This window comes from Equus przewalskii, chromosome 13, assembly GCF_037783145.1.
Source record: "Equus przewalskii isolate Varuska chromosome 13, EquPr2, whole genome shotgun sequence".
NCBI classification, from domain to species: Eukaryota; Metazoa; Chordata; class Mammalia; order Perissodactyla; family Equidae; genus Equus; species Equus przewalskii.
Window position 1 is genome coordinate 23,884,180 of NC_091843.1, and position 24,855 is coordinate 23,909,034.

General features: G+C 42.8%; 1 protein-coding gene across 14 annotated transcripts in view; it reads right to left on the minus strand.

Moving 5' to 3' along the window:
- The window catches only part of GRIA1 (glutamate ionotropic receptor AMPA type subunit 1), a 289,089-nt gene that overhangs the window by 66,924 nt on the left and 197,310 nt on the right, over positions 1–24,855 (minus strand). For all 14 annotated transcript variants that reach the window (XM_008518178.2, XM_070569172.1, XM_008518177.2 and 11 more), the window contains exons 9-11: positions 19,430–19,540; positions 18,528–18,734; positions 12,257–12,627 (exon numbers count right to left, since the gene is read on the minus strand). In XM_008518178.2, coding sequence (XP_008516400.1) covers positions 12,257–12,627; positions 18,528–18,734; positions 19,430–19,540 — 689 coding nt within the window. The remainder of the gene's footprint in view (positions 1–12,256; positions 12,628–18,527; positions 18,735–19,429; positions 19,541–24,855) is intronic.

Below are 24,855 nucleotides of genomic sequence, written 5' to 3' on the forward strand. Positions count from 1 at the left end.
TTGTAGGTACTTAGTGAGCCTTCAATCAATATTTGTTGAATACTCAATAAATGTTTTTCTCCCCTCTACTATCTAGCACTGTGTTATGTACATTGTGGTAGGCTAATGATATTCATTGCTGGAGAATCTTTGAATATTTATTTTTTAAAATTAGAATGGGACTAGGAAGAAAATCTGGGGCTAAGTTTATATAAAATACCTTAAGGTAAGGAAGATCTTAATAATTGGAAAGAGACTTGGTATGTCAACTGTTTTTCTTCTCTCATTCAACTGTGAAGAAAAACCCAACGGAATTACAGGGAAATGGGTCTAATTTAACTCCAATTGCCCCACTGGGGAGAGTGACACAAAGGACTGAATAATCAGCCACTGTGGCAGTTTGAGGGAAACTGAGGTGATCACAGAATCACTGGGTCTTTGTTTAATGTTCCATTTGCTAAGGAGGAATAACTCTTCTTGAGTCTAAAAATAACTCAAATCTGCTTCACTCACTTGACTCCCCTTGAGAGAGATGATCTGGCAAAGGAAAATGCTGTGAAACACTTGCCTTTTCACATTCTGATGGGTCCCTTAATATAGGCATCCTCTGAGTTAAGATGCTGGAACCTATGAATATCAAGATTGGTACAACAGACACACAGGGGGTCTTTATCAAAGAGTACATTGATTTAAATACCACCCTCCCATGATGCAGTTAGATCAGAATTTAATTAGCCCAAACTTGATTGTTCATATATATAGCTTTCCAGGAATGGCTCTATCTCAAAGTAAAGTCCATTTCTACTACCACTTTATTTTAATTGACATTTACGCAAAATAAAGAATTTGGTGTCATATGAATAACCTCTCTGTTGTCTGCTCTGTATTAGGTAATGAAGTAGCGGTAGCCAGCCTAGTTAACACAATATGACATATAATTTCTATGGCAATTCACATGGTTTATATCAGTGGCTCAAGAATATGCTCCGCTAATTTCTTTGATCTCACAAGAGTAAAATAGCTATTATGATGAGTTGAGATTACTGGGCCCAGAGTCCGGCCAACTCCCTTGGAGCTCTCCATGGTCCTGATGTGTCTGCAATTGTATCTTCTTGGTCTACTGACCTGAGACCTCTGGTGTGGATTCCCCTGGTGTCTGCTTTAGATTATTCATGCTCTGTGTGGCATGCTACAATCAAGACACCTCTGCAAACGTTTTTGTTTTCTTATCAGGGCCTTAGTGACACTTCTGTACTTCTATGAGTGCCATATACAGACATGGAACATTATGGAGTGAATGGTATGCACCAGGCCCTCTACTGGAAATTGGAATACAGAGATGAATAAAAATAGGGCTCTGCTCTTAGGCAGCTCACATTCTAGTTGAGGAAAAGAGAGAAATTGTAGAATCACAGACAATGTCCTAAGAATTAATAGAAATATGTGAAAAATACATGGGAGTTCTGAGGCAAGAGCTACAGACTGTCCTAGCAAGTGGAGTGGAGGAGATCAGAAGAGATTCTCCTGAGAGAGTGATAATTGAGCTGGGTTGTGGAGAATAAGTCCAATAGACTGAGAAGGGGTGGGATAGACTCTCCAGGCAAAGAGACAGAGAGGTGAAAATTCGAAGAGGGTCCAGGAGTTTGGAAAGGAATGGTACAGAAGAGAGGCCAGAATATAGGAAAGGTAGAGCTAGAGATAGAGATGAAGATAGAGAGAGAGAGAGAGAGACAGACAGACAGACAGGCAGAGGCAGATGAGGCCAGGAAAGCAGGGGCCAGATTTCAACGGTCTTTGAAGGCCACATTAATAAGCTTAGGATTTATCCCTCAGTGTTGGGAAAGAATTAAGAGTCTAATCAAAGTGGCTAAAGGGCTAGATTTGAAGTGTGCAGAGCAGACTTTAGGGAGGGAACCTGGAAGCAGGGAGGACTTCTCACTTGAACCTTGTCTCTAGACACATGTGACCTTGTGACTGACAAAGTGTTATGTTCTAGTTACCTCAGAGTCCAAGATCTAAAGCCTCACATGCCTAAACCTAGGTCAAAGTGCTCTGGATGATTTGGTTGAGTCAGAAAAGCTGCAGTCTGATGTAACGGGAGAGAACAGTTCATATCATTGAAACATAGGTGGTATTCATCAGTTCTTCCTACTTCCTAACTGCCTAGAAGCTAGTCTGGGACCTTATTGTCTCCTTTTTGGATTAATGCAACAATATGCTGCCTACTGCTTTTCTTCCCAGGCTTCCCAAAGCCACCAGATTAAGCATCTCAAAAGAAAACTGTCAGCCATCACTCTTCTATTTATGAACTTACTGATTCATTCTTTATTTCCTGTCTAATATTCAGTCCTTTGCCTGGTTTTCAAAACCCTTTATAATTTGATAATATTTTCCTATGTATTTTACTTCCTACGTCTCTCCATCATACCTTCTTCATCAGGCCATGACTATTTTTATTCTGTATTTATGTCCATACTGTTAAACTTTTTCCATGTCTACCAATATAAAAATGTATTGACAAATGCAAATCACAAATAATATTTAGATATTTATTCATTTATTTATTCACTCAATATATATTCATCAGGGCTCTGTGGTAGGTGCTGGCATTAGAGTGGTGAGTGGGACAATAAGGTCCTTAGCCTCATGGAGCTCAGAGTCAGCCTAGAGATTTATTTATCACAATGCAGTTCTTGGACCAGCAGCATTGGCTTCATCTGGCAGTTTGTTAGAAATGCAAAATCTTACACCCTACCCAAAACCTACTAAATTCCAACCTCATTTTAACAGTATCTCTAGATAATTTTTATGCACAAAAAATTTCAGAAGCAACAGTCTAGGGGATAAGTATTGAAAAGGCAACTATAATATGTGATGAGTGCCATGATGCTGAAGGACGGGGATAAGAGAGCTAGCACCACGTGTTGAATGTTCAATTATTTAACAGGCATTTTTTTCACTGAATCAAGTAGGAAATAATGGTGTGTGTGGGTATAGAGACCATATGTTATTCTCCTTTGGAATCTCCCACTCACTGTCCTGAGTCTCCTGTAGGTGACAAACACATACTTTGACTAACACTGATTGATTGAATTGTTTATAGAAGTACTCAAACAAATTTGAGGGTTTCAAAGCTTTCAGTAAATGATGGAATTGTTCTATTTTTGCCAGTACAGTTTTGATTTACTGAATGTGGGGGTTTTGTTTTGCTGCAACAGAAAGGGAGCATTGTTTATCCTTTTCAAAGCCATAGTATTTCACCACAGTTGACTTAAGCAGGGGTGGAAAATTCACAAGATGAAATGGAACCAAATTTTGCACAGAACAGTTTTTGCTCTTTGGTTCAAGACTCTGGATGAGTTTGCTTTTTCTGTGAGTTATTTTTATTCTGATGTGCAGAGAACTGGGTGATTCACAACTCAATCAGTACCCCTAGTTTAACTGCCTCAACACATCCATTACTTAGTAATACCCTTAGACTCAACTGGCACAAAACACGCTACCTGAAAAACTCCTACCTTTTTTACTTGTTCTTCTCTCTCATGGCGTGCCAATGCAATCCACAGCTTTCTGCACACATTGAGTTGAGAATAAGAGTCAATAAAACAATTATGTTTTGAACGCACATCAAATTCCTTTTTGTTCCCCACTACATTCTATGTCATTTGACATGAATTTTTTTCTTTTAGGTTAATTTAAATGAAAGAGAATTAATCCTTCTCTGTCTTTGCTCTGGAAGTCTCTAGAGTTTTGCATGTTCCATGTTTGGATGCTAAAGGATGCCTTTTCTGCTCATAAGTGTTCTGAGCTTTATACATCACTTTTAGATGTTTTGAAACACTCTTCAGAAAAACACTGAAAGAGTCTCAGCTATTGCTTTGAGAAGGACCACAGTCACTGGTGTTCCAAGAGAATCACAGTATCCCACAGTCAGAGAAACACTGCACATATGATCTCATTTGAGAATCCCTTCTACACCACTCCCTCCCCGCCTCCCCGAAAGGAATCAAGGAACCAGCCTCTGTTTCAGCACCTAGGAGCAAGCTTCTCCAGACATCTGGTTACTAGCTATGAAGACATTATAAAGCTAAAGTAATTAAGATACGGTGGTATTGGGGCAACAATAGACAAGGATATCAAGAGAACAGAATCAAGAGTCCAGAAACAGACTGACGTGCATTTGGTGACCTGATTTACGAGAAAGGGGCATGCAGTGGGAAAAAGGATGACCTTCTCCATAAATCACACTAGTTCAATAGGATATCCACTGCCAAAAAAAGGTCTAGACCCTGTACCTTGCACATATCTATAAGACACGTACATCTAAACGTGAAAGGTAAAATTTCAGAAGAAATCATAGAAGAGTATCTCCATGACTGTGAGGTAGGCAAAGACGTCTTCAGCAAGACACAAACTGCTAGCCATAAAGGAAAACACTTGCTGCATGGACCACATTAAAACTATTCATTTCTGTTCATCATATCACACTGTCAAGATAGTGAAAAAACAAACCACAGAACAGAAGATATTGATAGTATAGAGATCTGAAAAAGGATGTGTATCAAGCGTGTATAAAGAATGCTTGCACAACAATGAGAAAAAGACAGCCTAACAGAAAAATTGGCAAGACATTTACAAAGGTACTCCATAAAAGAGGCTATACAAATGGCTGATAAACATGCAAAAGGTACTAGTCATCAGGTAAATGCAAAATAAAACCGTAATGTGATATTATTACACACCCACTTGCTAAAATGAAAAAGGCAGATGTGGAGCAATTGGGACTCATATATATCGCTGAGGAGTGTAAACTTGTTTAAGAAACAATTTGGCAGAATCTATAAGAGGAAATTATAAATAAGGAGGCCCAAGAATTCTTCTCTTAGGTATCTACCAATGGAAATTCACATTTGTTCATCAAAATACTTCTGCAAGAATATATATGGGAGCATTATTTATAATGACCTCACGCTGGGAACACCAAAATGTTCATCTGCAAATATAGTCAAACTTCTGGATTTATTCATGGATAAATAAATTGTGGTATATCCACAAAATGAAATACTACACAAAAGTGAGAATGGATGAACCAAAACTATATGTAGTATATGTACATGTAGTACATGGATGAATCTCACAGCATCCCATTGAGCAAAAAGAGTCATCCACAAAAGAGTCCATATTGTATGATTCCACTTATGAGATTCAAAAACAGCTCAATTAGTAAAATTAATCTATGATGTCAGAAGTCAGGCCAGTCGTTACTTCTGTATGGAGAAGGGGACAAGGGGAGGTGACTGAGATTCTGGTAGTATCCTATTTAATGTGAGTTCTGATTACACAGGTGTTTTCACTTTAAAAAGATTAATTGAGCTGTATATTTATGACTTGGGCACTTATTTATCTGTGTGTTATACTTCAATAAAATTCAAAAACAAAATCAATTGTGTGTCAAAGAGGGAAGTTATGAGGAAAACTTAACTCCAAATAAAATCTTCCTTTGCTTAGTACGTTATATAAAATTTAAGGGGGAAAAGCTCACTGACTGAAAAAGAGGTTGAAGGTTTAAAAAAATAAACTATGAATCTTCCCTACATAAGCATGACAATTCTCCTTTACCCCTTTGAGTTCTGATTAGCAGATACGGGGAAATGTAAGAGCCGTTGGCTTTGTGGGGAAACCTGATGGATTTGCTTCCAGTTTAATGATGTATCTGCCCTTTCTTCTTCTACAGCCAGATGGGTGGATGAGGACTGACCTTCTACCAGCATCCGTCTCTCCCTTTTGGGTCACTCGTGGATGGCACTTGGGGCCCAAGATAATCCTGAGCTTTGTAAATTCACCGTTCCTTGTGTGTTAGTCTTAATCTCCCCAGTTAGACTATAAACATCATGTAAGCAAAGACTTGGCATTTCTTATTTCTGTGTATTCTCCACCATTCTAAGGAGAGAACTGATCACAGGAGCTCAGTAAACACTTTCCGTTGTAGAATGTCAGATCATTCAGACTGTGAAATCTGGGGTCTGAGAAGGGAAGTAACTTGCCCAAGGTGACTTGGCCACAGCTATATCTTCCGACTCCTGTCCTTGTTCAGCCAGGCTCCCTACTCAGCCTTGGTGAGGAAAACGAAACCAGGCCCCTTTTGTTCTGTTTCCCTTGGCCCTACTTCTCAGCGCAGGGGTACAAAGGCACAGCAACTCAATTTTGCTAATTTTGATTGTTCTGATTTGCTGATTCACTGAACCAGTACTGCCTAGATGTGGGGACCCTTGGCTGTGGGGAGCAGGAACAATATACATAGTCTCAAAAAAGCAAATGTCGTAACTTGGTTCAGATAAGCAAAATGGGAGCCCATCAAGCCCTTGTTCTCCTCCTGTTTCTTTTCATCTGCCTCCAGGGATTTTGAGGAACATCAAGGCCCTATGTAACCTGAAAGGTGTTGAAACCTAAACATCAGTCTTTTGAAAAATTGCTCATGGTTTGTTAAGGGTCACTTAAGTTATTTTCAACAAAAATGCTTCATCTAAGTCTGGATTATAAAATGCTCAGTGTTAATTGAACCGACTACGTGGACTCTCTCAACCTTAGTTTCCCAAAGTATAAATGAGATGATTAGACAAGAAACTACCTGACTTTTAAGGCTCTATTCTGGAGATTCATTAAGGATCTAATCTATAGGTTCATTAACTTAAATAATTACTAGCAGCCATTAAGGACACGAAATATTAGTAAGTACTGACTACATATTAATAAGCACTGACTGTAAATGTCATATATATGTGTATGTATCTCTACTTGGAGAGAGAGAGAGAGAGAGAGAGAATGAATGAACACATGCCTTTTATTGAGTACTCATTGCATGTCAGGCACCATGCTAAGAACTTTAAATACCTTATCTTATTTAATTTTCACAATGATTCCAAAGTGTTACCTTTACTTTTATGTAAGGTGTGGCAGATTGTATTTTCCAAATATGCCACAGCAACCTCTCTCATTCCACATGTTGTTCTCACCATGTGATTTTGACACTTGTCCCACTGAAAGGTAGAATATATGTTCCTTCCCTTTTGACATGGCGGGGCTTGTGATTATGGCAGAAGTTATGCTATGTGACTTCTGAGGGTAGGTCAGGAAAGGTGAAACAGTTTCTACCTGCTTCTCTTTGGTCCCTTGTTCTTAGAACCCGGCCACCATGCTGAGTGAGTGAACCTTCAGATAATTCCATCCCTGAGCTGTCATGTCATCCACAGCCTTCTAGTTTTTCCATATGAAGTGCTGGACATCTTTAATCAGGGACAAACCATCCTACTGTGCCCCTTTCTAAATTTCCTGACCCACAAAATCTGTAAAGATAATAAAATGGCTGTTGTTTTACACCACAAATTTGGGGTGGCTTGTTATGCAGCAATAGAGGCTCTAAATTGCAAAGCTAGTTGCCCAGGGTCACACAGCAAATTAGTGTAGGAGGCAGGATTAAGCCCAGATCTAACTCCAGAGCTCATATTCTGAATTACTCTGTTGAAAAAGCCTGCATATTTACAAGTCCTGCAAAACCGGTATCTGTCACTCTGGGATACAGAGAAAATCATCGTAATGCTGACCACTAAGAAACAAAACCAGGTGCCTGGGAGATCAGGAGGGGACTGTGGGCAGTGTGGTTTGGCAGGGAAGGGTCGTTGTCCAGGAGACGAGTTTCGCCAGGGAAGCAGGCGGAAGCTCAGAACCAGTTCCTATCTAGGCTTGAGCTGAGAAACAACCCTGGGATGGAATGAGAGAGGCTGCCAATATCCTCGAGTCATAACACTGCACCTGGCAGCCTTCCGCCTCCTCCTGGGAACAGCCTCTGGACTTCCCTCTGGCCAGTGCTGGGCCAGGAGCACAGCCAGATAAGAAGATGCATGTCAGTGAGCCTCAGAAAACTCTTAGAAGACAATACAAATGATTGGCAGGAGGCCAGGGACAAAGTAGAAAGGAAGTGAGGTGATTAACACAAAAGAAGGGAAAGACAATTAAGGTTTCCTTTTCTTTTCTTTGGAGCAAGATTAGCCCTGAGCTAACATCTGCTGCCAATCCTCCTCTTTCTGCTGAGGAAGACTGGCCCTGAGCTAACATCTGTACCCATCTTCCTCTACTTTATATATGGGACGCCTGCCACAGCATGGCTTGCCAAGCAGTGCCATGACCACACCTGGGATCCGAACCTGCAAATCCTGGGCTGCTGAAGCGGAATGTGCGAACTTAACCACTGTGCCACCAGGCCAGCCCCGACAATTAAGATTTTTTGAACCCTCAGTATATGCTAGGCACTGGGCGATGTGCTTCAGCCTCTGTTTGTTCATGTCTTCTTGTAAGAATCCTATGATATTGGTATAAATGGCCCCTTTTTTAAAGTTGAGGAAACAGGCTTGGCAGTTGTTACTGGCTCAAATCTTACAACCAATAACTGTTGGACAAGGATTCAAACCCAAGTCTATCTGAATCATGGGATACTTAGTCTCAAGGCACAGTCATTTCCCCTTGTTTGCTTGGGCTCCCCCCATTCACCTGACTGCCTTACCTGGAGGACCTTCTGTAAGTCTGGCTTTATCCTTGGGATGAACCCAAGTCTCTCCTTTTCTACTAAGCCAGCCCAGATCATCTTAGTCCTCAGTGATCTTTCTCTCTTTCCTACCAATTGACTATAAATCTTGCACTTGGGAATCATTCAAATACATATTCTGCTTTATTATCTACCTTTTTTTTGTATCTTGGTTCTTCTACTCACTTGCAAAGTCAGAGGTCTGAACTCATCTTTCTTGGTTCTTCACATCTGCCATAATGCTTGGCCTTGCACCTAAGGCTAGGTTTAGATCCTAGAAAGTGCTCAATTACAACATTTGATGGATTAATCCTCTCTTACATCTGTAGAAATACATACCTACAGTGACCAGAAACTTGTTTTTCTCATGCAAACACAGAAATGGCTGGCAACACTTCTTCCACTTCTTGCTGCTGGAATATAGGCACAATATGGGAGCCACCATTTTGCGAACACGAAGGAAAGGCCAAGAGAATCACAGAACAGCTGATCCTGATTTCACTGAACCGTGAGCCACTGTCTGCCTCCACTTTTCTTACGATGTAAGAAAGGCAGCTCTCTATCTGTTCCTATTACTGTGGTCGGACTATTTTGTTACATGCAGACAACCACATTTGGCCACATTTCATTGGCGTTTGGCTAACAGACATTAATATGAACTTTGACGAGATTAAAAAAAGATCAAGCTACTTGTGTGTGAGTGCAGATGTAAGCAATTTAGGTGGAACTTAGTTCCCCAAATTCTAAATTAGTGAGGACTTATGATATATTCTTCAAGTAAATAGTAAGAACAATTAATTGAAGCTCATTTGAAAGGATGTTTGACGTACACAAGTCACTTAAAAGTACCTCCCGTCACAACACTCAGTGTCTAACATGGTGCCGTGCATATCAGCGGCTCATGAAACTTGCTGACTTCCACAGGAAATATGTAAACAACAGCAACCACAGCTTCTGTTGGTGTTTGCAGTCGTCTGCCTCGTCCTGGCTCTCATCACTATCTTAGTATCCTTGTGTTTTTCTCTGGCTCTAGTGAGATGAACTATATACCTTCTCTCTTTCGAATATATTTCCAAGAAACATTATGATGCATGTTCTGAGTCAGGGTATTTCTACAGGCCTCTAAGCTCTGGGATTGGCCAGGGTAGGCCTGATAAGGAAGAGTCCATCTCAAGCGGATAAAACCCCTTATTCTGGCAGGTTTACTCCTGTGTCTGTCAGACCCTTTAATTCAAAGTGACAAATCTTTCTCCCTGGTTCCTATGGGGAAGAACCTCAGGAATCCAGGTATTGCTGGTTTCTGGAGTGAACCACTGGCTCTTTCTGCCTTGCCCCTGGCCTTCCCCAGAAGAGAGAAGTCCAGTGGCTTTCAAATCAGGGTGAGCACCTTTTCGTCTAGTGAAGTTTTAGTAGAAGCCCAATATATAAAATTGATAAAATAATAAAAAACAGCATCTGTTTTATAGTGCTTCCTATGTGCTGGCTGGATACTGTGTTATGGGTTCTATGCATATCAATCTCTTTTAAACTTCACAATAATACTTGAGATAGGAACTAGTATTTCCATTTTACCCGGAAAAAACAGAGACGCAGAGTGGAGTTGTTCTATCAATTATGGGGAAGAGGGAGTCCGCGCGCATTCCCGCTCAGTCTCATCTTCACCTCAACGTCAGTTCCTAAGATATCCTATTGAACCCTCAGAAGTCCTGGAAACACAGTTTGAAAATCCTCTTGCAGCCACAGGTCACAAACTCAAACAGTCTCTCAAGGACCAGCTGAGTAACAAAGGAATGAAGACAGTCAGCTGTGGGTGGTGGTGAAGTGGGGAACGCGTGGATCAGCTAAAGAGGGCAGCTGCCACTCAGTTTTGGACAACCATTGCCAAACTGCATGCAGATCAAACAGAAACATGCGTGGTAGAGGATTCAGCTCATGGTCCACCAATATGAGACCTCTGGAGGAATGGTGGGGAGTCTGAGGTCAGACAACAGGGGTGCCATATTTAGGAGGTAAGATGCCCACTGGATGAAGGAAATAATGGAGAAAAAAACAAGCCCGTGGATCTTTTCAGACACATGCTTGTTTTCACGGCCCTACATTATACTGACTAGATAAGAATCATTTCTTCCCACTGTTTATCTACTGGCCTGATTTATTTTTAAGCAAGCCTTTCCCCTGCTTGGTTCTATCTACTCTTCACCATGTGTTTGCCAGTATTGGCCAAGCATCCAGTCTCACACTTCCTCTCCCACGCACACCCCCTCCCCCGTCTGTCTTCTTATTTAAAGAAAAACAAGATTATAATGGTGAATGATGACACTATCTGAATTATACAGCAGGCAAAAATGAGCGCTGAGGGAAGCTCCTGAGGAAGATTTTATTCCATCGTTACTCAGGTATATTGATCCTCATGGACACTCAAATGCAAAAGAGACGTAGTAAAGATGCCTCCAGCACATGTCCGTGAGCCTTTGATATTTGTGTAATTATGCCCCCTGAAAATGAGAGTGTGTGTGAATCTATCCATAGCAGCCAAATTCTAAGCCACGCCTCCCTGCATTTTTTAGAAACTTGGTAATCTACAAGGGACTGTCTACTGGACAAAGAGTTCATAGACATTAAGCACTTGTAAAAGGAAATATAGTCAGCGCTTGTTATCAGGTATATTGGAGGAGATTTGTGGCATGAATATTCCAGAATGTAGATGAAAGAACGTCACACTCAAAGATAGGAGCTCAGTAAATGTGGGAATTGTCTGGACTGGTTGTTTTCAAATTTCTTTTGCCCACCCTCTCCTTTCCACCCTTCCTCCATTCTTTCTGAGCTTCAGAATCTTTTTTTCAAGAGAAATAGTATTAACTAGTCTAATATATAAAACAGACAAAAATGGAGCTACTCTGGCTCCAAGTGGGGGGCTGAAACCTCACTGATTTGGTCACCCCAGTAGTCTCAGTGCAATATCTGAGGCACCTCTGCGAAATGCCATTTTTGAACCTTAAGAAACAAATTTACATCACCATTGGAACTGGCTGATTTCCAAAGTCTTTCTCAGAACAAAGAAAAACAGACTCTTTTCTCTTAAAGATGAAGAAGCCGAGGTCTATGAGGGTCAAGCAACTTGCTCAGGGCCACAGAGCATGGTGGAGCCAGTGCTAAAACCCACTCATAGTTCAGTGCTCCTCCCACCATTCAGAAGTAGTATGGGATGGTGGGCTGCATCTCAACTCCCACAGCTACAAGCTGTGTAACCTTGTCAAGATATCCAACATTTCTGTGGCTCCTCATTTATGAAAGGAGATGAAGAGAGGGTCACCTTATGCTTCTGTGAAGATTCAATGAGATAATGCATGTAGAGGACTCAGAACCTTGGTTGGCATATGGTAGGTGCTCAATAGATGTTAGTTTTACCATACCGTCCTCTCATCCTTTCTCTGTACCTTTCAGCTATAGAATATTGGAGTTGTGATTATGCCTATTAATCTTGACATAACACATCAACCAGATAGCACACAGAGCTGGTCCAGACATAGGAGGTGTCCAGATAACCCACAGCATGCAATGGACAGTTGACTGTAAGCATAGTTGAAAAACTGAATATGATGAAGTCGGGAAATAATTCCTATCCCTTAACTTTCCAATATTTGTTTTTTCCAAGAAAAATATAGCACTAGGCAAAAGGGTTGAGAAGAGCTGACTGACCTGGGAGAAATGTCACATCCTTGCTGCATGAAGGCTCCCAGGGAGAACCACAAGCTGTTGAATATCCCAAACTCATTGGACTGGTCACTGGTTGTCTGGTCCCGCCCTTCCTCAAACTCTTCACTGTGCCATTCATAGGGGCTGAAGCGGCTGACCAGAAAAAGGACGACACTCACTCCAATGTAGGCAAAGACGATGCACATCCAGATCTCATAAGCCAAAGGGTCAAGGAAGGAGAAGACCCCCGGCTTGGACTTCTGTGGCTTTTTTATCATGATGGAGATCCCCAAACTCATAAATGGCTTGGAGAAGTCTATCACCTCTTCCCGGACCAAAGTGATAGTTAAAGGGGCCACGGCCACATCGGCTCTCTGCAAAACAAATAGAGAAGAAAAATGCAGTTGAGCTCAGCAGTCCTCCGTTCTCTCGTCTCTCTCTTTACTGTGAATATTCTCTTGTATCTTAAAGGAAATGAGAGTTGGAAAGAACCTCAGAAGTCCAACACCCCCATTCTCTATAAAATGTTTCTGAGAAATTAACGATCAGCTCAATATCTTAGAGGAGAGATTATCCCACTATTTGACAGCTCTAATTGTTAGCGGTGTCTTCTTCACCTTTCTAGAAGGAGGCTGTTGTGATGTCTGTTGTTTTGTCTGCCACGCAGCCATGCTTCCTTCCTCTGGTAGAAGAACCACTCCTGCCCTACTCTCAGACCTCTGTGTTCAAATGGTCGCTCTGGTTACGCGGTGAAGCACATGACCTAGATTTGGCCATCAGTGTACTCCAATTCCTGGCCAGAATGATTTTTCAAGGATGGCATAGGACCCAGGTTGGTTTAATGAGCATTAGCCCCGAGAGTCAGAGTGAGAGATGCAGAAGCTGACCCATGATGAAATAATTTGGGCCACTCTAAATTCAGGGCTTACCCTGGACTCCTTAGGAACATGTGTCAATATATTCTTCTATTTGTCCCTAGGAACATGAACCAGTCCTTCTGTTTACCTAAGCCAGTTTGAGTTGGGTTTCTTTTACCTGCAACCAAGATAGTCCTGGCTAACAAGATAGTGGAGGCAAATTTAACTCACTAAACATTTCTTGGGCATTCATTATCTGCAAGCCCTAGGATGGGGCTGAAGGTAAGCCATGGCCCCTACACTCAGGGAATTACAAACTAATAGGAGAGGTGAGTATATGCACACACGCCCATACACACCTCCACACACAATTTTTCAATCTATAAGATAGGCTGGATATGTGCTATTCAGGAGACACAAAACGCTACAGGAGAACAGGGAGGAATCAATTCTGGCTGGGGAGATCGGGACTGCATCATCAACAAGGTGACGTGGAAATCTGGCATTGAAGGATGGGTAGGACTTTGACGGGCTGCTCTGGAAGAGGGAATCATGCGAGCAAAGGCCTGGCAGAGAGAAGGAAAAGCAGCCTCACAGCTATTTTTCTAGGAAGACTGTGAAAAAATATATAAATAATTCAATTTTTAAAATTCAAGTCCAGTACGTAGATAAACATAAAAGCTTGCAAGAAATGCTCATCCTTGGGCATCCAGCCTTGCTCTTCTGTCTTTCCCACCTCCCCCTACTGGCAGAAGCACTGGCATCTATGCAATGAAAACCCACTGCTCTGTTGGCCTGAGATCAAGAGATCCTGAAGATCCAAGAGGGTTCCACGGACAGAGATTCATTTTTAAAATGAGAGATGGGTCTATGAAAGTCTGTTTGAGGCGAACGGTTTCCACTTATGATGCTGCACAATGGTCCAGATGTGAGGCTGGTGACAGATGTGGTGCAGGCAGGGACCCTGCTTAGCCGCCGGCTGCTGTTGCTTAGAGATTTCCTCTGGTTACTCTCATTGGCTGGGATTATTGAGAAGGTGCTTTAAGTGGAATAAAAGCCTGACTTCAGAATGACTTAAGTTCTCACTTATAGAAACTTTCCATAAAGCAATGTGGAGTCCAGTGTGAATTTTATAGTAACTCTGTTTTTTTTCCCTAACACCCACTGCACAAATCTTGATAATTTTTACAAACACTTATAAGCCAGTGCAAGGAAGAAGATATCTACTCTTTTTTCTGTAACCTAACATAGATAGAAGAGGAATGGGGGAGAAAAGTGTAAAAAAAAAAAAAAATGACTTAGAGGGACTAGCCCAGAATGGAGGTGGATAAAAACTGGCTTTGAAAGTGGTAAAGGCAGGGCCGGCCCTTGGCTGAATGGTTAAGTTCACATGCTCTGCTTCAGCAGCCCAGGTTTTCACTGGTTCGGATCCTGGGTGTGGACATGGCACCACTCATCAGGCCACACTGAATTGGCGTCCCACATAGTAGAGCCAGAAGGACCTGCAACTAGAATATACAACTATGTACTGGGGGGCTTTGGGGAGAAGAAGGAAAAAAAAATAAGATTGGCAACAGATGTCCGCTCAGGTGCCAATCTTAAAAAAAAGAGAAAGTGTTAAAAGGAATAGATTTGTTTTATGCCTCCTGATGGGAGTTAATAAAAAGGACTATGGACTGCAAAAATCATAAAACCACATCTTAGTGCTTAGTTCCTTCGGCAGTTACAAGATTTGTTCCATGGAACATAATTTCTGGAAGGATATTAATAAGTATAAGATGAAAATAAACATTGGGAAACACGAATTTAAACAGGTTACTTTGAGGCGGGACTTCTCAGAACCTTTTAAAAAAATCACCATGCACTGAGAATTTTTCCGGAGAGGGGAAAGTAGATGCAGTACTTCCAAAATATTTCGCCATGCATCCCCGAGCGTCCAAAGGCATGCATGTGTGTAGGACACATACACAGTGGGAGATGCTACCTTCAATGACCTCATTTTACAGATAAGAAACTCATGTCCAAAGAGGGCAGGTGGTTTGTGTGAAGCAGCGGTGCTTTAGCTGGTCTGATGCTGGCTGAGAAGCCTTGGGGCTTGATTTCCAGCCCCTCAGGCAGTGCCTGGAGCCCTGTAGGATCCGTCGAGGGCAGAGCTTATCGGGCAAAGCAGACCCGGCTGCTCTGTTCTGCAACTCACTGACCACGTGGCCTTAAGTGAGACAGTTGTCTTTTTGGATATCAATTTCCTCATTTAGAAAACATAATTTTTGCTTTACCTACTTGGCAGGATTGTCTGGTGAGGGTCAAAAGAATTCCTATATGTGAGAGTAGCGTGACGCGTGAGCCCTTCACAGGTGGTCAACATTATTTCCTTAAGCTGACATCTTAGGACAGTGGTTCGCAAACTTGAGCATGCATCAGAATCCCCTGCAGGGCTTTAAAAACACAGGTGGCAGAGTTTCTAGATTCAGTGGGTCTGGGGTGAGATCTGAAAATTTGCATTTCTAACAAGTTCCCAGGTGATGTGCTGCTGGTCCAGACACAGCGCTGTGAGAACCACTCACCTAGGAGATCCCAAAACAAAATACGCAATGTCTAGAAACAATCCCGGGAAAAGAGTGAACAGTTTTGATGCGGTAGATAAAAACGAAAAGTGAAGAAAACTATCAGGAATGGAGATCTGCTCTGAGTCAGGCACTGTTTAGGTGAATACCACCCCCGCCTCCCGCCCCTGTGATAAAGGATCCACTTTCCCTGGTTTTCAGAGGTGACTCTCGGAGGAGTTCAATGGCTTGCAGGAGTCATGTAGCCGGTAAATTGGCAGTCAGAAGTGAAATCTAGGTGTCTGTCTCCAAAGTTCACTGTCTTTGTTTCACCATGACAAAGGACAGGCAAGAAAGTACCCTGTGATTAAGGCAGACGCTATTGCTGTTCTCACCATCGGTTAATATTGGCCTTATGGTCCGGTACATGGAGAGTGTGATTTCTACAGAGGCAATGGGTCCCAGCCTGGAGTACAAATGCCATGGCTGCATGTCCCGACTTTGCTTTTACTGGCAGTATGTCCTTGCCAAATTATTTATCCTCTCTGGGCCTCAGTGTCCTTATCTAAAAAAATGTGGAAAATAATCATGTCCACCTTATGGGGTTGTTATGGGGATTAAATGAAGTAATGTGGGTATTTAGCATAGCACCTGGCACATACTATGTGCTGAACTGTTCCTACTACAATTGCTGATAAGAACAAGAGGGAGTAAAAGGAAGATGAGAGAGACCCTGATGGATTTAGCTATTTAAAAGGCACAGAAAGAATAAACTTGGAGGTCTTCAAATGAATTTTTTCTGACCTTGATGGTTGTTTGTGGCTGAGAGATACTTCCCCAGATTCCTTTATTCTTCCTCAGGGCGATAGAAAAGAAAAGCCAGAGAGAAAATCAAGGGCAGACATGCAACTGGAGCCATCATGGAGTCTTCAGACTAACTTTTACTGGACAGAAGGACACGCCTGGCAGAGGGGAGGAAATGGGGGACGGCTGGAAGCTGAGGCAACCAGAGGTAACTCTGGTTTGTTACTGAGGAGCCAGTGACCCATCACTGACTGCGGGCTATTGAGGGGCTTGCTCTCAGGGTGGTCACGACATTTTTCTGCCCAGATTACCAGCCTTTTACTGAAGGAACCACATTACATGGGGTGAAGTAAAGATGAAGCTGGTGGAGGTGAATAGTTCACAGCAGTTGCCATGGGGATGACCTTAAGCGCTTGATGGAGGTTCCCATGGAAACCCGCCTCCAGATGCAGCATTAACTCTCCAGGTCTGTATCTTTCCTCAGTGGAACTTCCCAAAGTGAGAGGTAGTAGAGGGAGGAGAAAGGGTAGAAGCACTTTACACACCTTGACTCATTAACCATCTTCCTAGGTATCTCGAAAGCCACCTTCCTAGGGAAGATTGTCTTTATTCCATCTCTTCTTTCTTTCTATTCCCTCTACATGGCTCTCATGGCCATCATGACTCCTCTTGCTTTGATATGAGACAATGAGATTTAAAAATGGTTGCTACCTCCTGACCAAAACTCAACATCAACTTGAGACTCGGCATATGCTTCAGCTCAAAGACCCAGCCTGGAGTCTTCAGTTTCTGTGAGTGAAGCCGTGGTGGTTCCTTGCCCGCACGTGGTGGCTGGATTCTTCTTCCATTGCCTTTTGTTGTTCTCCTCAAGTATCTTCACGATCTCCCACTGCCCACTGAGGCAAGCCACACTCTTCCCCTTGTCATTTCTTACCCAACTTATCCCTGACTACTCCTTAACTCAAGCCCTCTACAAAACTCATCAGTGTTTTCTCACTCTCCTCTCACACCTTACTTATTTCCATCATCCTTCTACTTTTTATAATTTAGAATTTCCTGGGTTGCCTTTCTCTCTATTTGAATATGGCCACTTTTCAAGTTCCACACCCTTCTTGAGGGCTGGACAAACTCATGTTAGCCTCTTGCCTGAACTATACAATTTAGGCTCCTTGACTCTACGCCATTTTTTTTTTTTTTTTTTATTCTCTCTTATTGTTTTTTCCACCCCATAAAATGTTAAGATCATTGGGGACAGGGATCATATCTTTTAATTCTCAATGATTCCCTAAATACTTCAAACAATTCAGGCATTCAGTGGCTTCTCAAAAATGCTTCAGTTTATTGAAGATTTTATAGCAATTGCACATGGTGCTATTTCAAGTGTAGTGAGTGATATAAAGACGGAGTGGACCCACCCCTATTACATAGATAACCAATATACAAGGCAGGGTAAGCCATAAAAGAAGCAGAAACTAAATGCTAGAGTGAAAGGCAAGAACAGTTAAAAAGGGGAGTTCGTATCTGTTATGGGGAGAAAGAGATGCCATCCTAGAAAAAGTAATATTTGATACAGATTTAGAGAAGGGGTAGGATTTTAGAGATGCGAAATGGAAGGGAGCACTCTAGAGAACAGAGTGACTCGGGGTGGTTGGGCTGAAATGGAAGGTGCAGGAGAGCGAGTATTGGGCATGTGACTAGAAAGTTAGGTTGGATCTAGGGTGCATCTAACACCAAGGAAGAAATTCATATTGACGGAGCCATAAATGACTTTGAGCAGGGAAGTGACAGCTCAGCAGTCAGGCTTTGTTTCACAAACTATCACTTGTGTTGGATGATGATCAACTGAAGTCACAAGACTGAGCTGAGTGGGGCTGAGGGAGCTGGGACCAGGAACCTGAACAAAGAATGTCTTAAAACATCGGATCTTGGACTCCTCATCTTTTCAGCAGCAACGATACTAAATTTTAGGGTCCAATCAGCATCTGTGGGCAGGACCAGCCAACTACCAAGTGATTTACTTTCAAACCCTCTGCCTCTGCCCTCCAATTCCCCATAGTGTGAAGAACTTACTCCATAGACCAGCTCTCCCACCATGCCATTCCAAGCTTTTGTGTCAGGGTCGCGGGCTCCATATTTTCCATCACTGACGATCTCAAGACGGTAGGAGTAGCCCACGTGTTTGGCAATCTCTGCCGCCAGCTCCACACAGTAGCCTTCGTAGCGATCATTGCCCTCAAACTGGTTGGCATTCTTCTTGAGCATCACATAAGGATCTTCCTGGTGGAGAAATGGGGAGACAGAGAATGTGGGTTTTGAGTAGGGGGGACTTTGGCATGCCAGAAGAGAATGTCACCAACATTTGTTAACTTTGGGAAAGTCTCTCTAGCCCCTAAATCCACTTCTTGCATTTATGATCCCCCCATTACAGAACTTTTTGGGATAAGGAAGCAAACTGTTAAAATAAGAATATTGCATCATCGAGATGTGGTGCACAGCTTTTCAAGTTATTTTGCAGGAGCTCTTGTGTTTTTGGAGATGCCTCTAGGGGCACTATGTCGGGGAAGTAGACCCTAAATAGGCTCGAGGTTTCTCATGCTCAGTCATTGAAAATCATAAGCAGCTTCACTTCTCTCTCCTTTAGGTGCTGGACTGGAGGAGCCTTTCTTTGAAAATGGCTTCCACTAAGAGAGGGTGGAGTATGAAAACCACCACAATTTAGTCTCACCCTTACCTATGGGGAAACTATGGTTCCAAGGAGGGGAAGGGACTTACCCAAAGGCACAAAGTGAAATAGTGGCAGAGCCAGAGTGAACACAGTACCTCTGACTTCCAGGAAACTCCTTTTCCCACTCCCCCCTTCTATCCATGGCATGGTTTTGGCAAGAAGAATGACCAGCTGTCACTCCGGGGAGAACCTTAGTGATGGTCTAGCTTGCAGCCCAGATAAGCTTCATCAAAGACTGAGTACTCACTAGGATTGTAGTGACGATGTACGTTCTATTCTGAACACTTGAATTATCCCCTCCGGCTTGAGCATCCGTGGCTGCAGGGACAAACTTATCATCTTCATTCCAGTAGCCGATCTGTTAATGAAAGGAAGGTGGCGACATAAGGTGAGCCAGGCTCCTCAGGACTGGCCTACTCTGGGCCACCCAGCCAACACCAGACAGGAAAGCAAGGAGCTCAGCATCACACCATGTAGTATTGGACACCCGGGCTCTAAAGTATTGGTAGATAAAAACAAGAAGCAAGATGCTCTCCAGGTCCTCCCAGTCCTGCTCATGGGAAATCCTCAACCCGATGGGCTGGACTGCCCTCTCTGAGGGGTGAGGGCTTAACTGCTTATGCAGCCAAACTGTTTTGTACCATGCAAGCCATGGCTGTGGAGATTTACTTCCCCGTTGTTCTCAAGACCAAATCCTTCTCTCCCACGCTTACTAACCCTTCTCTTCCCAAGCTCATTCTGAGCTGTAGCTGGAATCATACGATCTAAACATTACATTCTCTTTGCTTTCTGTTTAGTTAACTGTATTTTTCCATCTAGATTTAACTTCTTAGGTGATGGCTAATTTATCCTTTATTTATTTCTCTTATTTCCAATTATAAACTATGATAATACTGAGCATAAAGTAGTGCCTACAAATACTGGCTGACAACACTAATTTCTTAAAAATCAGAAGTTATTTATATTGACTCATTTTCCGAGGTCTTTCAGCAAATACTTATCATATCCCTATAGCGTGCAAGTCTCTGGGCTAAACCATTGGTGGTAGCGTGGGGCAGGCTTGAGAGAGATACAAACAAGTTTAACAGAGAGTCCTTGCTCTGAGATTCCTCCAGTCTACTTGGGAAGACATGACACATCCATACATGTGGCCCCAGAAGTGACAAGTGAGTGACTCGGAGAGCCTGGGCCTAAGGAGTTCAGAGAAGCAGAAGCCAAGTGTCGGAACCTGTGCTGGAAAAAGGCAGCAGGAGGAGGCAAGGCTTAAGGTCGTGAGGGATGGACAGGTTGGGCCCAGACATTTCAGGTGAGAGAATATGAACCAAGATATGAAGGCATAAATCTGCCCAGATGTGCAAGTTCAGTGGGTCCTGGGTGGAAGATACGGTTAGTCCAAGAGGGCAGTGGACACTTGGGCTTAGGTAGCAGAGGGATTTGAAGGCCAGGCTAAACAGTGTAGACTTTATCCTGAAGGCAAGAGGGAGTCACGGAAGGTTTGGGAAGAGCAGAATGGCGTGGCTCACACACGCACGTACACACCTCTGTCTCTATATATCTTTAGACAGTTATGTTTTGTTTTGTGATGATTCTGATGGCTGTAGACGTAAAGGGCGAAAAGGACTGTGAATTCAAAGAGCACATGCGGAGGGATGAGCAGGTCTCCCAGCGGTCAGAACTCAGCCCAGGCTCACAAAAACCGAGGCACATGACCATAGTCCACTCAAGCGTGATCTTTACCTGGGTGTCCTGCCCAGTCCCTCAGTTGGAAATAAACAGTTCTCCCTGTGATCTCTCTGCTCTTAACAACAACAACAACAACAACAACAACAATAATAATAATTACCAGCATTGTTTACGTCCTTGCTATGTCAGAGGCTAAGTGTTTTATAGTTTCTGTGCCATTTTGTCTGGCTTAGGCGAGTTTGTTAATTTCCCCAAGGTGATGCAGCTGGAAAGTGGCAGAGCTGGGCCTGGAACCCTGGCAATGTCTGTGGAGGTGGCTTTTCGCCACCACGCTGTTCTTGCTAAGAGGGGCCTCGGCCTGGGCTGGGCATCATATTAGTTAATGGGTACTGGGTGCTTAATTTGTTTCAGGCATTCTCCTCAGTGCTTTTTAGGTTTTAACTCCTTTCATGCTCACAAAAACCTATGAGGTGGGTGGCTAATTATCATTCCCATTTTAAATGTGAGGAAACCGAGAAGTAGAGAAGTGAAGTAAGTTTCCCAAGGCCACAGGACAACCATGGAGCCAGGAATCGAGCCAGGAAGGCTGAGCACAGGGCCATGCCCTTCCGTGCTCCAGTAGCTCCAGCCAACCCTTGAGTGCCTCATGTGGGTTCCCATTAGAACCCCGTGGCTGAGCTGTTTGCATGTCTGTCCTCCTCTCTCCATGATGCTGTGGGCTCCTTGTGGACAAGGCCAGAGGTCTACTCATTCTAGGATCCCTTTCTTAGCGCAGCACATCCATTCCCAGAGAAGCGGCTCAGGAAATGTTTGTTGAGAGAATGAGCACATCCAATCCAGAGACAGTGGACCCTGTTGGTGCTGAGACGGTTCAGAGGCTTGAATGGGGAGCCTGTCTCCCAGGACACTGGGTCCACATTTATCCTTAGTGCACGCATGTGCACGGTGTTGCCTGTATGGGGCAGTTTTAGTCAGCGTGGAAGGAGACATTTCTGTCTAATGATACAAGAACCAGAAACTTAGATTTCCAGAATGTCCGAGCTAGAAGAAGCCAGAAGAGTCATTTCTTCCAACCCCTTCCTTTACAGAGAGAGAAACAGGCTCAGAGACCAGGGGACTTGCTCAAGACCACAACGCAGCCTCGCCTCCCTCCCTTTGCTAGGCCAGCACTGCACGGAGCCCCAGGGCATCCGTGGAGCCCCTTCACCCCTTCCAGGGGAGGCGGGCAAGGGGTCAGGGAAGAGGAGGGAAGCCCTGGGCTCCCCATCCTGCTTCAACATCAGCTCTGCTTTTTATCTAGTTCATGTGTTGGGATTCCCCTTAAGACTTCATTTTTACAAGGAGCCCTCTGGCTGAAAAATAAATGTTTAAAACCACTATTGTAGTATATCAAGATGAAAGTAAAAAAAACATTTCCCAAGTACTCTCCCAACATTTAACTCTTGTGCTCCCCACACTATGCAAATGGCATAGACAGGCTTGGAGTTGTTTTCTCTGTTTTGCGGATGAGAAAACTGAGGCTTGGGGAGATCAAATGATAAAATGATCTATACCACACAGCTTCTATAGCAGATTAGTGGTGGGTCACAGAAGCCAGGTCACGGACTCAAAGGTAGGATTATTTAATATAGTTAATACAAACTTGGGAGCAGCTCTGGTCAACATAATTGTTATTTTCCCCCCATAGATGATGCTGAGGTGTTTTCATTCCCTTCCTCCTCCTTTTTCTTCCTTCCCTCCCTTCCTTTCTTCCTTCCTTCTTCCCTCTTCACAATTAGTCATAGGTTTAGCTGTTCCTACTCAAACTGTACAACCATCAGTATAGAGGATGTTGCCTTCCTTGATATGCAACTAATTCCTCCAAAATCTACAGTGTATTAATAAGTATTATTTTTTAAATGGGGGCTTGATGGTCAAAACATTGGTCTCTGGCATCAGACAAACCTGGTTTAAAAGGTAGACTTTCTTAATTCCTAACTGTGTGACCTTGGGCCCATTACTTGACCTCGATGGGCCTCAGTCCTGCTCTGTAGAGTGGATGCAACAAGAGAACCTGTCTCACTGGGCTGCAGCGAGGACTAAATGAGTTAATTCTTGTACAACAATGAGCACAGTGGGTGGTTCATATGAAGTTGTCAGTGAACTAAAAAATGATATTCAGTAGGGTACTGCCTAGTTGAAGGCTAATAGGCTTCTATAATGTAAGACATCTCAGTTTCAATTTGCTATTGAACACTGTCAATCTCCAAAAGAAGTATATATTACGGAGCATTTCTCAAACTCATTTGACCACGTAACCCCCTTTACCTGCAGAAAGTCCTTGGACAAGTGATCCAAAACCCAAAAAACACTGCTCTAAAGTCTCGAGCAATTTTGATAAAAGAGAAGAGAAAAACAAGATAAATCTGTGTAGACCAGATTAATAGGGCTTAGAAAGAGACTTTAATTTTTAAGGATAGAAGTCCTTTAAAGCTGGTGTCATAGCACTAGCATTAAATTGGGATCTGTAAAAATTATTGTATAGTTTGGCTTATATATAGCTCCTTTGGTATCAAAAGCTAGAGAAATAGTTAAATGTTATAAACAAGCTTATTTTATTACTAACCCTTTTGTAGGGAAATCAAATGATATCAGCAGTCAGAAAAGCAGGGTGATGCCAAAACTCAGCTTACACTCATGTAAGCTAGCAGGCAGAGAAACCTGTTTCCACAGTTTGATGAAAAGAAAGCTGGCAAAGATTTTTGAAGAGACATCGCACTTCAGAGATGGAAGTGAATTTCCCTTTTTTTAGAGAAATGGGTTGGATTATTATACGGCTCTTTGATTCTCTACTGAGGATATGCAGGAACTTTGATTCCATCTGAAAGTAAATCAGAGCTGGCAGTTTGGTAAAAATGGGGGCCCATCATTCAGGAGAAGATTTAACAATTCTGACCATGAGAGGTCTTCTCCTGGGGCTGGTTATAAGTTTTGATCTCCTGTTTTCCATCTACCTCTAAAGATTCTTTGAATGTAGGAAATGAGTCTAGACGATGTCAGATTTTTTTTTTAAGTGAACGAAGTCTAAAAAGGAGATGATCATAGAACAGTAAATTCAATTGATCCACCTTGCACAGTTATCAGGTCAAATTTACATATTTGTATTTCTAGGCTGTCTCTGAAACCACAGACCCTGACTTCCAAAAATGAGATCCATTAAAATAAATTTTTAAAAAATAAGTTGCCCATTGTGGCAAAGACAACTAGATGACTACGAAAGATTCTGGTTTACCTTCCATAGCATACCTTCCATAGCTGCTGGTGGGAAGTGGCTACCTGGCCAGCAGTTACATTTCCCAGCCTGCCTTGTGTCTAGGTGGGCCCGATGACTGGGATCCGGCCAATGGAATGCAGCAGAAGTGATGCACACTCTCTTAGCCTGACTTCCCAAATCGCCAGCACACTTTCCACTTTCTTTCTTCCTCATCTGTCAGTTGGCGGTTGACAGCCAGAAACACCCTAGCAGACAGTGGAGCCTCCATAAGCCTGAGTCTTAACTGGAGCCCTCAACCCCAAAACTGGTCACCGGGTAAACAAGAATTAAACTTCTATTGCATTAAACAGCTGAGATTTCAGAGTTTATGTTACTAAACCCAGGGTTATCTTAACTAACACACTTAAAGAATTTGAACTTATGGGGCCGGCCTGGTGGCACAGTGGTTAAGTTCACGTGTTTCACTTTGGCGGCCCGGGGTTCTCCGATTCAGATCTCAGGTGCGGACATGGCGCTGCTTGTCAAGCTATGCTGTGGTAGGTGTCCCACATATAAAGTAGGGGAAGATGGGCATGGATGTTGGCTCAGGGCCAGTCTTCCTCAAAAAAAAATAATAATAAAAAAAAAAGAATTTGAACTTAATAAGTTTATGTGTGACTTTATCTGAGTTCTGCTTGAGATGTTATTTCATTAAATTTGCCAGCTTTTTTTTCCCTTACTTGTTGGCAGATCTATGG